This window comes from Pygoscelis adeliae, unplaced genomic scaffold, assembly GCF_000699105.1.
Source record: "Pygoscelis adeliae isolate BGI_AS28 unplaced genomic scaffold, ASM69910v1 Scaffold718, whole genome shotgun sequence".
NCBI classification, from domain to species: Eukaryota; Metazoa; Chordata; class Aves; order Sphenisciformes; family Spheniscidae; genus Pygoscelis; species Pygoscelis adeliae.
In genome coordinates, this window is record NW_008825299.1 from 202,974 (window position 1) to 217,085 (window position 14,112).

Consider the following 14,112-nt stretch of genomic DNA (forward strand, 5'->3'; position numbering starts at 1 on the left):
AGTTCTTCCATGGAAAAAGGGATAATCTAGATTTGACCTAGATACTGCAATCTCTGCGAATGTAGAAGAAAACCCACACAGCACACAATCTAAACATATGAACAAGCAAACAAATGCCCAGAATTCAGCAACCAAACCGAGCTCATCTAAATTAAACACCGGTGTTATATTTTTGAGCAGTTCTGCAACTAACTAAACCTTGGAAAACTATTTCATGCTTGCTGTAACACAGCACACCTCCTCCCACTGGCCCTCCTTCACACTAGCCTGAACTGTTTCGTGATCAATATTTCATGCTGCCCTAGCACAAGCTGCCCTCCAGGCACCCAAACTGAAAAGAATAAAACAAAACCTAGCTAGAAATTCACACAGGCGTGAACCTTCCTGCACAGCTTTAAAGGATCTCAAACAGGAAAGGTTATTAAATATTTAAGTCAATAGTGCAGCGCAGAAGCTGCATGCAGTTCTGCCACAGGGTCCTCTGAGGCACTGCAGTTTGAATAAATGCTCAAATCTGAAGCAAGCTTTAATTATACTATACCTGATTGCTTTTGAAAGGGGTCATCTCCTTGCAGAGCACAGATATGATGGAGTGGCTCATATTCACACGCAGCACCCACCGGGTACTTGCACACACCACAATTTGTGATCTGCGTTTTCTCAATTCAAGTAAATTCAGATCCCATAGAAGGTTTGAGGCAAACGGTTTTAAATCAAAGCCTTCCGTTCTAATAGATCACATTACAGAGCACATAAACAGTGAGTGGGAAGAGCTGCTTAATTTACTAAATGCTATTTTCTCTTTTCACATGAGTCAGCTGAACAATGTTCATTCTATCACTCTGCTTAATAGAAACAATATTCCAGGAGCTAGGAAAGAGAGAAGGGTCCCACTCGGAGATCAATTAGATTGTACTAACAAGACCATGTCCAAGAACAAACATAAAAATTATCAAAGGAACAGTGGTTATAAGCAAGTCGCACACGTGAGACTCACGCACGTACACACAACGCGCTGGATGCAGAGCCCTAACAGAGCCGGTCTGGGTTTCTCCTGCAGCTCGTTCTGCAGCTCAGCAACGGCTGCAGCAAATGTCGTGCTGCTGCACCCACCTTCCTTCGAGGCCCAGCCTGAGCTGCTGCAGTTCAGCCTGAAAGCCTCAAGGAAGCTCTTTGCCATCCTACTCGTAAGGAGTTGCCAGGTCCATTTGGTGCCCTTAGCAGTGCCCTGTTGGCAGTGCCCCACTGTCCTGACAAAGGGCATCCTATCACTCCACCCTGGTTGCACTCTCCAGAATTTCCTGCCTCTGGCAGTGACCAGGAAGGAAGATGTTGGGAGAAAGGAGATAAGTTTATATGAACAGATGAAGAGAACTGCCAAAGCTCCTGGATGAAGGAAGCAGAGAAGTTTGCAATCACCAGAACAAGGTTGCTGCCATTAGAAGAAGGTGGGAACCTTCTCTCGTCCCATGAAAATTCAAGGTAGAGTTTTTCTTGCTGAAGATATCAAAATACAGGTCATTTCATGATCTTCAATGTTTTATTGCTGGTAAAGACTGCAAGGACAACCAGAAGCACAGAACAATCTCCAAACATGGAGAAGTTAAATAAACTAGGACACTTCTCTGTGGGAAAAGAGGACCAAGAGGGGACGTAACAGACGTTCATAGAGTCCTGAGCAAAGTCCTGCCTTGTTGGTACAGGAATGAGTGGGTATCAAGCGAAGCTGGCAGATACAAGGACCCAAACAAAGCAAGATGTCTCCATGCAGTGGTTAGCTGAGCTTGCCAAAGGCAGCTACAAAACACAAAAGCTGGTGGCACATGTTTGAGGACAAGTTCAGGGAAGAGAAATCCAGCAGGTGTTATTGAATAAAAAAACCCCATGCCCAGCTGAGGTCATCCCAGGTCCAAATGTCTGAAGGGACTGGGAAAGTATCAAGGAGAGGCATGATGCACCCTTGCCCTGCTGCTGTCCTCCCGAGGCATCTCTTGGAGACATGACCCTGGTCCCGACGGACCTTCAGTCTGACGTGGCACAGCAGCTGCTACAGTTTAAAACCTACCTCTGTTTAGTGAAGCGGCTGAGGATTAAGCTCTATCTACAGCAATGTTCTGCCTTTCTACAACAAAGAGCAGATACAGGGAAAATAGAGCCATGCAAAGACCTAGAAAACGTTACTTACCTTTGTCTAAAGGACACAAATACCAATAAAACGTGCATTTCTGCCAGGGAGGACAGTTTTAATCATGATGGGAAAAAAAATCCAGAAATATTAGAGCAAACACAGATCGATCACTACAGGCTTATTTTTGCCCCAAAGCTGCATAACCAATGTGAGTAGCTCGCTACCCATCCCCACAAAAGAGTGGCAAACCCCCGCAAAGGGACTGTGATTTATACTGCAGTGTCCTGTTGGGAAAGAAGATATGCACAGAAATTGTCTGTGCATCTCTACCTTATTATAGGCACAGTTCACGTGATCCTGGTATTTTTACTATCATGTTAAATTAAGATCTTTTCCAAGTTAAGGTTGCTGAATGCTATTCGTGCTTGCTTTACTTTACACCACGCTGGCAGTATTTCTACAGTTCAAACAAGGCTTAAAGACATCTTGAGGCGCAGCAGATCAGTACCTTCTTAAAAATGAAAAGCTCAGGCACAACAAAAAATAATTCCCTTCCATGAAAACAACAAGGAAGCATCTGTAGCAATGGTTGCAGAATCTGGTCTTCCCAATTTGTCTGCAATACACATGAATGAGCATGAACCTCCCCCCCCCAAACTGTGAAAGGACAGTTAGACTCTGAAATACTCAATTTACAAGATCAGAACTACAAAAAGTTTCTTAATAAACAAGGGACTGCAGAGATGTTTGCTGAAAGAAGCCCATTCAAGAGGGCGGAAAGAAGACACCTTTGAGACTAGGATTTCCAGAGGGACACGGGGATGCAGCATTCCTCAATTCCTCTGATCCACTAGGGAAAGCAATTTAGACTCTTTTTAAAGTCCTTCTGACGTGTTCTGCAAACTGAAATCAAGTAAAGTAAAACCTGAACAGGCAGGACGGAGTGAGCAGTGGCCAGCACTAACACCTAACTGCGGGCTCTGCAGCTGGCTGTGCAGTCGTCACTTATGAGAATTTACAAGCAACGCTGCAAAAAGCCCAAGCCCAAGACAAAGCGTTTACAGAATCGGGCAGTTACCTGCTCTGCCGCTGGGCGTTTTGCTTCTGCCTGGGCTTACTGAAGTCATTCATGCACTCACCAAAGCACAAACATACTCTCTGTGATGCTGGCAACAGGCTTGGGGAAGAGTTTGGGGTGGTTTTTTTTGTTATCGTTTTTCCCCACACACATGGGTGTTAACAAACCAAGTTTTAAGGTGACTCTAACAGCCATGAAGCTCAAGGTCTCAAAGCTGGAACACCAGAGTCCTGGAACAGGCAGCTGCCCTGCTATCCCTATGTTGCTGGACCATATTTTTAAATATTGGTGCGCATACACAGTATCCTCTCTCCTCCTCCCTTACTCAAGAATAAATGGATATTTACATTTATTTAGGTTAGAGCATGTTTTCACAGCATTTCCTAGAGGAGGAAAAAGATAATAAGCGAGTATCCAGGTGCCCCACTACCCATGAAATTGGGTAGGATCCAATTCTCCCCTTTTTGCTTTCCCCCACGGGCATGTCCCTGACTCTCCTTTTTACCAGCATGAATGTTCATCTGAAGGAAGGTGAGCTGGTTGTGGAGCTAAACTGGCAGAAAATAGCCTCTTTTTTTTTTTTTTTGGTAGGGGGGGGGATTTTTTTGTTGTTTTGGTATTTTTTGGGGGTGGGGCTGGTGGGTTTTTTTGAGTTTGAGACGCCTCAGTGCATTCACTGGAAGCAGACAAGTGATGTTACTTGTGCAAGGGAGGCAAGCAGCATGGGAGAAGCAGCCGGATCGGTCCGCTAAGAGATCAGCTTGGCCATGCCGGCAAGTGGCACTGTCAACACAGCGGATACATCCCATTCTTCATTTTGCTTGGTCCTTCACAGCACCCACGTACTGCACCTTTGGAAGGAGCTGCAGCATCTCCTTTCACAGCTTCTTCCTGCCAAAGCCTCTCAAGATCAAAGCCTCCATTCATGGTACAAATCCACATGTAATTATATACCTATTTCCACTTATATTCAAAACTTCACAAACACATTCCCTCAAGATGGTAAATGCCTTGAGTCCGGATGGCAAACGCATTGCATCACCTTTTATTTGGGCCACTGACCCAAAGCCCTCATCAGATCACTACTGCCCATCCATAATCTGACATGAAAACGCCGCCTTTGTCAGAGTGAAAGCTTCCCTTTGTGGTTAATGCCTCCCACCGCACCATGCTTCAAGGGCTCACGGGGATGGAGAAGAAAGGGAAGGTGAAACATTAAATATGACAAGTCAGCCACGGTTCTTTTTCTGCTCTTCCCCGCCGGGGTTCAGGGAACGTTGCCATGGTGATGGCAGCTGCGGGGCTGTGAGCGACAGCTCTCCCGAGAGCAGCCTCTGCAAACCCCAGCGCCCGCGGCAAACGCGGGCACGCTGCCGGAGGACGGACGGGCACGGAGAGGCCGCTCGGCCGTGCCACGAGGACGCGTTAGGATACCCACGGCAGGCACCAGGGCCAGCGCTGCCTCCTTCCAGCTGCACTGACCTCCTGGGCTTAGAGGGCTTCTGTGCACAAGGATTTTTGTCCGAGGAGGTGCTGGGCTGCAATGCAAGGACAATTCTTGCTTCCTCTGCATTAGGCAGTAAAGATTTAGTGAAGCAATTACCATATGCAGCTGTACTGGTCTGATAAAATTACACTGAAATAGTGCACTAAATTATATTGACAAGATACATCGTCTTTGCATACCGCACGTGCTGGCTGGCTGGGCTTTTTTTCTTGAACAAAGCGTTATTCTGCAAAGCTAATGAGTATGTGGGAATGTTTCCAAGGGCAGAAAAAGCAACGGAGTTTAATAGCAGCTTTTTTAAATTTTATTTTTTAGTTTTATTATTAACATTAGAGCTGCTCCATTTGCATTCATGAAGACAATCATATAGATGGCAAGACCACAGGTATAGTAAATAAGCTCAAATGCACCACAAAAAGCAGTGATGTTCTCAGCTGGTGCTTCTAAAATGACCATTCGATTTGACTCTGACAGCGATGTCTCCAGTGCCATACGGGTTTTCTAATACCAGACAGCTCTCACTTGCTAAATTCTCCTGAAGCCAGCAAGTTGCCACGGTTAAATCGCATCACATCTGCTTACTGACTTGGTTCAGTCTCAAGTAAAATCACAGCCTGGAATCCCACTAACATTTTATTAGAGAAGAAGAAGGAGCGTTGAAGATAAAGCTACAGGAGAAGACATCCAGGAGATGTGGGACAAAAGAAAGTAAAATCATCTACTTAAACTGGAAGTCAGTTTTAATTCAATTTAACTAAACTTATATGAAGCAAATTCTTATCGTTGCTAAACAAAGGAACCAGCATTATTTTAAGGCTTACAGGTTACTCACATGACGAAACTCTTAGGATAATTAATGAATCTCTTTTTGAAAGTCTTGTGATTTGCATGAGAGCAATACACCACATAATATATATCATTAGAAATGAAGATGTACATTTAAAACTAATAAGAAACGGAACTGCTATATGCATTATATGCAGATCCTTCTTTCATTTAAAAGCATTCCTGTGCAAAGAAAAATGTTATTGGACCCCAGCCTGTGATCGGCTGCTTTTAAGGCTACGCCTTACATTTTCCCTCAGTTTTTATCACACAAGTGCCTATTGTCACAACACCACATTTTATCTCCAGTTGTCTTTTCCTTTTCCTAAATTCAAATTTGAGGAATTCCAATGCAACAGAAGGCTCAATTATTTTTTTAAATCAAGTTAATCTCTCTCTTTCCTTTTAGATATAACCTTGTGCCTCTCAGAAGTATCACAGTTTGCCTCACTCGGCCTCTGATTCTTATAGGCAAAACTAAAGTAAGGAAAATGCAGCAAGAACTACATTTTCATGTGAGTTTTTCATGAACAGTTGAAAGCAAGTTGAGAATGGAAATTAAGATGCAGGCAAAATTGCCTTGATGTTTTCAGAGTATAGTGAAGGCCTCTTCAGATCCTTATTCTGATTTCATTTTTTTATTGTGCTGATTGTTCCTTTTTCAGCACTGCCAGTCTCCAACTGCCCCACCTACTGGCAGCAGTGATCTGATAGAGCAGAGAATGAGATCTAACAGTAAAACAAGAGAAATACAGAAAACGGAAGAAAAATTCAAGCATTTTCCAGAGGGATTTAACACTGTACGAGGTATCCAATTACATACCTACAGACATCAACCCAACACCTGCTCTTTCGTTAACGAGCCGTTCAGTAAGCATTTAGATTCATTAGTGTTTCCTGTCTTGAGTTGCAAGTTCCAGGACTCTAAAGAGCTCCTCTCCATCACTTTGCAAGCATTTTAGAGCCTGGTTGAAGAACATCCAGTACATATAAACAGAGATACAGGTGAACCACAGCAGGGCTAAGATACAGAAAAAGAGCTCTGGCCATCCAGTTTTCTTCAAAGTCTTCCGTACTTTAAGCACTTGAGAAGGAGCTTGTCTTTTCCCCGCAAATCTTTTATTAGGTAAATTAGAATCTCACTAGAGATTTCTCAGGGAGGAATAACAAAAAGATGATTCCACCTGTCCTATTTTCAATACTTTGTGCAGAAGAGAAAGACGTCTCGATGTAGACTTAATTAGTCCCTCTCCACTCCAGGGAGAGGAGAAAAAAGGGAAGGGAGGTTTGTGAAGCCATAGGGCAACGTGCACCGGGAATTTAACTTTTGTCACTTTTGCTGCTTGTCGCAATAAAAGCAGCCCCAAAAGCACTATAGTTATTCTATATAAAATCCAGCATGCCTGATGCCACACAAAACCATTATAGCAAAATCCCTTACAGAGCCAGAGAGTTGATCCATTATTCCTAACCATGTTACTTACCTTCTAGAGGCAAAAAATCTTTAGCCCTGCCCTCCTCCAAGATTGTTGAGCCCAGTCCCGATCACAGCCCAGACTATATAATTCTGAAGTTTCCATCTAAAGGAAAGGCCAGCAAACTCACAAAAACTGACATGTTGCTGTCAAAATTGTGCCTCACACTGTTTGGTGGATTTTATCTGAAGGAGGAGCTTCGGTGCTCACTTTGCAGTGAGAAATCATCTGTTTCCACAGCACAGACAGGCTGGGTCTTTTAAATTATTCTTCAGTAGCTGCACCTTTCAATTGCAAAAAAGGTCACCTTTCAATTCCTCAGACATTTAACATGAAAACTGGGGTCACCTGGGAGCAAGGCATCCCCCCTGCAGCATTATTCAACAAGGAACTCATTAGCTTGCCTCATACCACTATGGGAAGAAAGAGAGACTCCAGATGAATGGCATGACCCAGCGAACTCGCTGAATGCACCAAGTAAGACCAACATGCTTAGAAAAGAGGCTGCAGACAGGGGAACTGCTCCCAAGAAACCACAGCGAGCACGGTGGAAGTGCAACTAATAATCCAGCAAAACGTTAACAGAGGTGTATGAGGGGGGCCCCACAGATCAGCCCCGTTTCACTCCAAAAGAATAAGCCAGAATACGCTTTTGGAAAAGTATGCTGCCATTTCCAGGGAAGAGACCTGGAAGAAGATGACGAGTAGTCCAAGAAAGCTGCTGTGAAGCTCATCAGCAGGGCAAGCAGAACACTGCTAAAAAAAAAAAAAGGAAAGAAAATGCTGAACCACAAAGCTCAGAAACAGGCAGGTCCTGCACCCTTTAGGCAGCCCGAGCTCTGCATTTCCAGAAAAACCAATCATATATATATACACACACACAAAACTTACAAAATTCCTTACTAAAGATAAACCATGCAATCCGGCACAACAAATACCAACAGAGATGCAACCCTGGACTTGACACTTTCTCCTTCCATACTGGTCAAACTGTTTTGCTTTCCAGAAGGGGAATCAGATCAAACACATTGTAAACACAAGGAATGTGAGTGTTTCACAAACCTATTCAAGCTTGCAGTGGATAACTTTTCCTTCAGGGTCTTCCTCTTCACCAAAAGTGATTCAGTCCATCAGGTTTAGAAAGTTTGTGCAAACTTATGTAAACTGCATAGCTTTAGAGCAGGCTTTTTCTCTGTGAAGTTTTTATACCCATCTGTCAGCAGTTTCTATTTCTGATGGGCAAAAAGGGTTTCAGAAGTTCTGTTGTTTCCCGAGTTCCAAGAATGACAAAGGAAAAATGCGTTTTAAGAAATACATTTCCAAAAATCTTGAACTAGTCAACAATCCCTGTCAGTTAGGACAAATTCAGTCCCACCATTCCTGCAGCTGTGAAAGTCAGAAGTTGTTGCTCTTTGCTAGACAGATCACACTCATACAGAACACAGTTTTCAGCAAGTACTAAAACCAGCTCTTGTATTTTTTCCCCTCTGGTGTATGTTGCTTTTGAGGTTACAAAACCTGCTTCTATTGTGTTGCTGTGGCCCCAAAAAGCACCTAAATGATTTAGGAGCTAGCCAAGTCACAACAAACTCCCGTGGCTTAGAAGAGTACCTTCGTAAGCGAAGTCTGAGAATGCGTTTGCCCTGAAGTCACAGAATGTAAAATTATTTATCCTAAGGGTAAAACCAGAAAGATCTCGAGCCCAAACCCCACGTACAGAGAGGAAAGACAAGTGCACAGGTCCTGTTGCACAGTGTCTTACATGTCTTGCCCTTTGTAATGCTAAGGGCCTTCTATTTTCTGTTCTATAGACTGCCTTTCCCTCTGTTACCCTTTCACCCAAGCTGCTGTGACAGCATTTTCCAGAGCCTCTGCAGCAGTGTTTGCCCTTGTTCCTGTGTTGTAACTCTCCTAGGCTTGCACCTGCAAACCCCAATACTGCATGTTATAGCAGGTTCTTACGGGAAGCGATTGCCACTAGTGTGCAAATCACCCCTTCTTTCTGTACCCCTCAGCTGTATTTTTTGGTTTACCTTAGGGGACTCAATAATATGGACGCTCAAAGCTTAATAAACCAATATGCACGAGCATCTGCCCCCAATCCTTGTATGCTCCAGTCAGCACTAACAGTATCATAAGAAAAAACAATAGGGATTTCGCTCAGGTCCTGATAAAAACTCAATAATTATTAATGGAATGGTATGATGAGAGAGATCATGTGCTGCACCAGAAAGGACGCTCTGGGAGGATGCTCATTTGGGGATCCTCTCCCTTCTCTCCCTAGCTGGCCATTGCGGAGAGTCTTCCCTGTCCCTTTTCTCAATGTGTCTTCCCCCCTCCCTCCTTTCCCTGCACCCCCAAGAGTTTTACCGTTAGAGTTGATGTATGCCATCAGCTACAGATCCACTAATAAAAACTTTTATGCAAGTAAGCCTGTCTCAACATCCATTGTGCATCACTCATCCATTCATCCATAAAAGTTCCTCTAAGTTTCTATGTAGCCTACTTCCACTGAGTAAACAGCAAGTTTTTTAAACAGTATCCCATAAACTTAAAGGTCCTACAGCTCACGGTACCTCACACCACATCAAGACTTCAATGCAGCTACAGAGAGCACTACTGAAAGAGCTTCAAAAAAAGAAAAGCAGTAATCAAACTGCAGTATTCTAGAACTTGTGCGGACTTGCCACTTTTGCAAGTGAGCCTGAAAAGGCAGCAAAGGTGTTTTAAGGAACTTGAACTGAGGGTTTAATGCAGTAAACTCAGCTTTACCTTCTGCAGGAAGAGGACAATCCTCACAAGCATCTTGGCATGCAGCTCCTCCAAGGTGAACAGAGTTCGAGGCGTGCGGATGAAAATCTTGGTCTTGCCATAAGCAACATCGTGCTGAAATCCATGACACTCTATGAGCTTCTTCACAGCATCTTTGTCTGAAGGGAGGTCATGGTTTGGCCAAGTGAATTCCGAGATCATCTTGTACCTGGAATTACACGGTACAATTTACAAATGTAAACTTGTCATCTAGATTCTCAAGAAGGTCAACCTTCAACGCATTTTAGAAATAATTATGATCTAAATTCTAATAAAACTGATTATAGTTTTATAGAGAAAAGCCTCAAGACATCCTGTGTAGGAATCATGATCCTCAAAATCCAAGGAAAATTAATATGAGAGGCATGATTTTGTGAGACGCTGAAAAAAAAAAAAAATTGTGAGAAGCTTACTTCATCAACACCAAACTGATGCAACGCGACGAACTTCACCATTGTTTTCCTGCAGATTTGGCAGTTCCATTATTCACACTTTCAGCATTCAATTTTAATTTTTTTTGCGAGGAAGAAAAGCTTTGGTTTGCTCACATTCTGCATAAGAAGCCAATTGCAATCAATTTTTTAGTCAGAAAACCTAGATTTAAAAATTCTGCAAATAATGTTCTTGTTCATCATTTTGGTAGCCATTTCTAACAAATTTTATTATTTACCAAAGCAGCAGATAGTTGACTGCCACAGTTTGTGCAAACACCGCTTACTGCCTGTAATCATTGTTCAATCATTCCCTCCCATCCTTACTCTCCAGACTCCTTTTGACACTGAGAGAGAGAACGCAGATTGGAACTAAGACAACTACAAATCAAACATGAAAATAACTGCATCAGACTCTGCTCTCTGTAAGATTTACCATCCTTGCAAAGTGCTGATTAGGTGAATAGACGTTTGCAAAAAGCAACAATGAATTTTCTGCATAAGATTTATGGACATAATCAAAAATGTAATAGACTTTTTCACTGTGATAGTACCTGCATTCATGTTCTAAATAAAACAAGCATGCAGCAATCTTAACCACTTCTCTATTTAAAAGCCCACAATCCAAGTCAAGCATCAATTTCAATGTTTTAGACATTCAGAATTTTCAGCTACTATTAAATGGATGCAGCAGTAAACCTTTTTACTGGGGAGTGGGTGCACTGCAGGAGTTACAAAACAGACTAAAATAAGCCTGAATGGAAATACATCACACTGTGGCTTTCATTCATGAAATTAGCCTTTCTGAATAAGCTGCTGAAGAGGGGAAAAAAATGGAGTGTGCACAGCGTCTAAGCAGGGAACACCATCAGTGTGAGGGTTACAGCACGCAGACTAGGGATCTTACCGATAAATAAAACAGATATATTAAAAAAACCCTCTTCAGACTCACAAAAGATTTTGCATTTATACTTGGCTGGCAAAAGCATTCCTTCTCTCAAATACACATACACACAGGACATAAATATTTTACACTGGTTTCTCTTTCCTATTCTCATCAGGAAAATGTTCCTGCAATAATTAATTCACTGGGAAAATCTTCCACCTCAAGACATTTGCACTGGGGGCGGGGGGGAGGAAAGACAACCAGAGTGGCAGTGCAAACCCACGCGTTAGACAGGCCTGCTGCGCTGATGGGGCCAGAAAAAAAGGGGTAAGATGTCAGAGAACTGAAAACCTGCCCAAAAGATGTTAAATTCTCTTCCTCCTTTACAACAAAAACAGGGCTATGGTATTTAAGACATCCTGAGGCAAACGGACCACCTGCCTCCTAGCCCACAGGTGGTGGGACCAGCGGTGGAATATCGTGGCATCCTTATGTTCCTCCCATGGCACGTGCAGTGCAATGCCACGAACTCCTTCCCCGCAGCAGACAGCACGATGTGGATGCCACAGCAAGTCAAAATCCCAACCTCGCTGCTAATTATAGTGAGGCAGAACCCAAAATAAATCTGCTCACTGACACCACAACCCTTCCCCTCTCCTGCCTGGAGATCTCGACAGCTTTCAAGGTGACTTATACATTAAACATCCATTTCTACACCACCTTTGTTTCTACAGCTAAGTACGGAGAAGAAGGAGAAACACTGGGCACTGTGAGGTTGCTACTAGAGCTTACAATTCTCAGTACAGCTCTCCTAAGAACCAAGACTTTTGCGAGCCACTGAATTATGAAGCTTTAATGAAAAATATCAGGTCTGCACGTGACGCAGGGTGCTACTCTCCTCTTACCACCGTGCGGTTCGCAGCTATCTCGGTGTCGTTTACATGCTATGTTTAACATTGCCTGGAAATAGGCATGTGGATGCCTTCATGGTGAAAGTGTTGGATTACGCTCACACGCAGCCATGCCTGCAGATGCCTCGCAGGCGCCGCGCTTCCCCCTGCCCCGCACACATACCCCTTTCTGAAATCCAACCAGCTTTTTTTTGATAGTAAGTTGTATATTAAAACAAAATAATGCATCACATCTATTTAAGATCCATGGCCCTGACATGCGTTTCACACAACTGGAAGATGTAGTTACCAAGTGAATGCACAACATCTCTTGGTCCAACAAAAAAAATATTTAGATCTTACTTTCTACAAATTGGTAAGGGCAGACTGGTTTGCACAGAGCTCAAATTAAAGTCCTCTTCATCTCAAGGAAAGCTTGAAAAGGACATTTATTAATGGTCTTAACTGGGCTTCACTTCACTTCCTACTGGTAGATAGGAGATATCAACTACCTTACAGTATTTTAGGGCTAAATAGCAACAAACTCTTTTCCTACAGAAAGTTATTTTTTATAGGTTTTTATATACACACGTACATACATATATATAAAAAAAGGCATGCATGCACTCATATTTTTAATATATATATATGTATCTCTTATCTATATATATATCTCTTGATATATATCTCCTGTCCCCTCTAAGAGGAATCAACAAAACAAAATACAGCTATCTGTTTTGGGCTCAGAAAATCTGAAAGCTTCAGGGCCCTGTAAGGGAGTTAAACATCTGTTTGTGGGACTGAACTTTTGTACTATCTTTTGCAAATGTAAGCAAACAGATGGCAAAGTTACGTCCCAACATCGCCTCTCGCTGAGTTACTCTAGATCTATCTTAAAACGTGTCCCACATGCACTGCAAGAGTCCAGAGCCGAAGGGCCTGGAGTCTCCTCCATGTTCCCAGTCCCCCAATAAGCCTGTTTAATATAAAGGAACAGAAATCCCTTGTGATCTCTGTTCAAAAACCACTCAAAAAAAGTGTGGCTTGTACCACAAATCATATCCCCCAGCCCCTGTAAGAGGGTATGTCTCACCCAAAGACAAGGAACAAAGAATTTTGGAAAAAATAAAAACAATATCCAGGCCAGAAGAAATTTTTTTTTTTTAATTTAGAAAAGTCAGTGTAGACCGGACTCGGAGCAATACTGCGATACGCAAATACAGTGTCTGATACTGTACACTGTAGATGTTTAATCCCACTCCAGGGTCCGGCAGAACAAATGTTACAATAGCCCGAAAGCTGTACCAGTTGCCATGTGCTAATTTGGTTTAGTGGCTGTAAACACCACTTCTGGCCTTAAGGTTACTGGAGCTCATCAAACATTCGTTACAAACAAAGCAGCTGTTTATATTAATAGTAATTACACAAATCTTAAGAGTAAATTGTAATGAATTCCACATGTGAGGGCGAAAGCACGCTCTAACCACTGCATAATGTTTAAGAAAACTGATACACAGCACTGTAGGCTGTATTTAGCAAGCCAGACCCTTTCATTCCACTTCAGGTATCACGAAATATCCAGGCAAATCTCCACTGTGAACAGCCAAAGATCTTTCAACAGCACTTCGTTTCGAATGCATGACATCCCACCTGCTTGAATAGTTTAATTTTTTTATACCCTCACAGACTTTATCTCACCTGATTCAATAACAGAAGTAAAAATCAATTCATTATTTCATCAGCAAGAGGTTGAATTCTTAGTACCCACGCTAATTACTGAAGCCTTAAGACAAATTTCAATCTAAAACATTTCATTTGTCACAAGTCTGGGAGGAATTAAGAGGGCAAGAAGTATCAAAAACACATTTTAATGGGGTCATGTTACTGTCCCTTTTTCAGACTTCAGTTTTAAAGTCTGGAGGTTTCCTCCTGCACACGTATAATGTCACTGTGTGCCATCAAGCACTTCCCAAGACACACAATGTCTGTCTGTCTCTCTTGCTGCAACAATTAGACAATGTTCAGAGAGAAAACAGAATTTAATTAGCTCTGGTTTTAGGGTTATGCTCTGGGGAAGAACC

The 14,112-nt window shown here is 42.7% G+C and overlaps 1 protein-coding gene across 1 annotated transcript in view; it reads right to left on the minus strand.

Moving 5' to 3' along the window:
* Positions 1–14,112, minus strand: part of MYO1D (myosin ID) — a 163,684-nt gene that overhangs the window by 79,884 nt on the left and 69,688 nt on the right. The window contains exon 16 of the mRNA XM_009329974.1: positions 9,786–9,993. Coding sequence (XP_009328249.1) covers positions 9,786–9,993 — 208 coding nt within the window. The remainder of the gene's footprint in view (positions 1–9,785; positions 9,994–14,112) is intronic.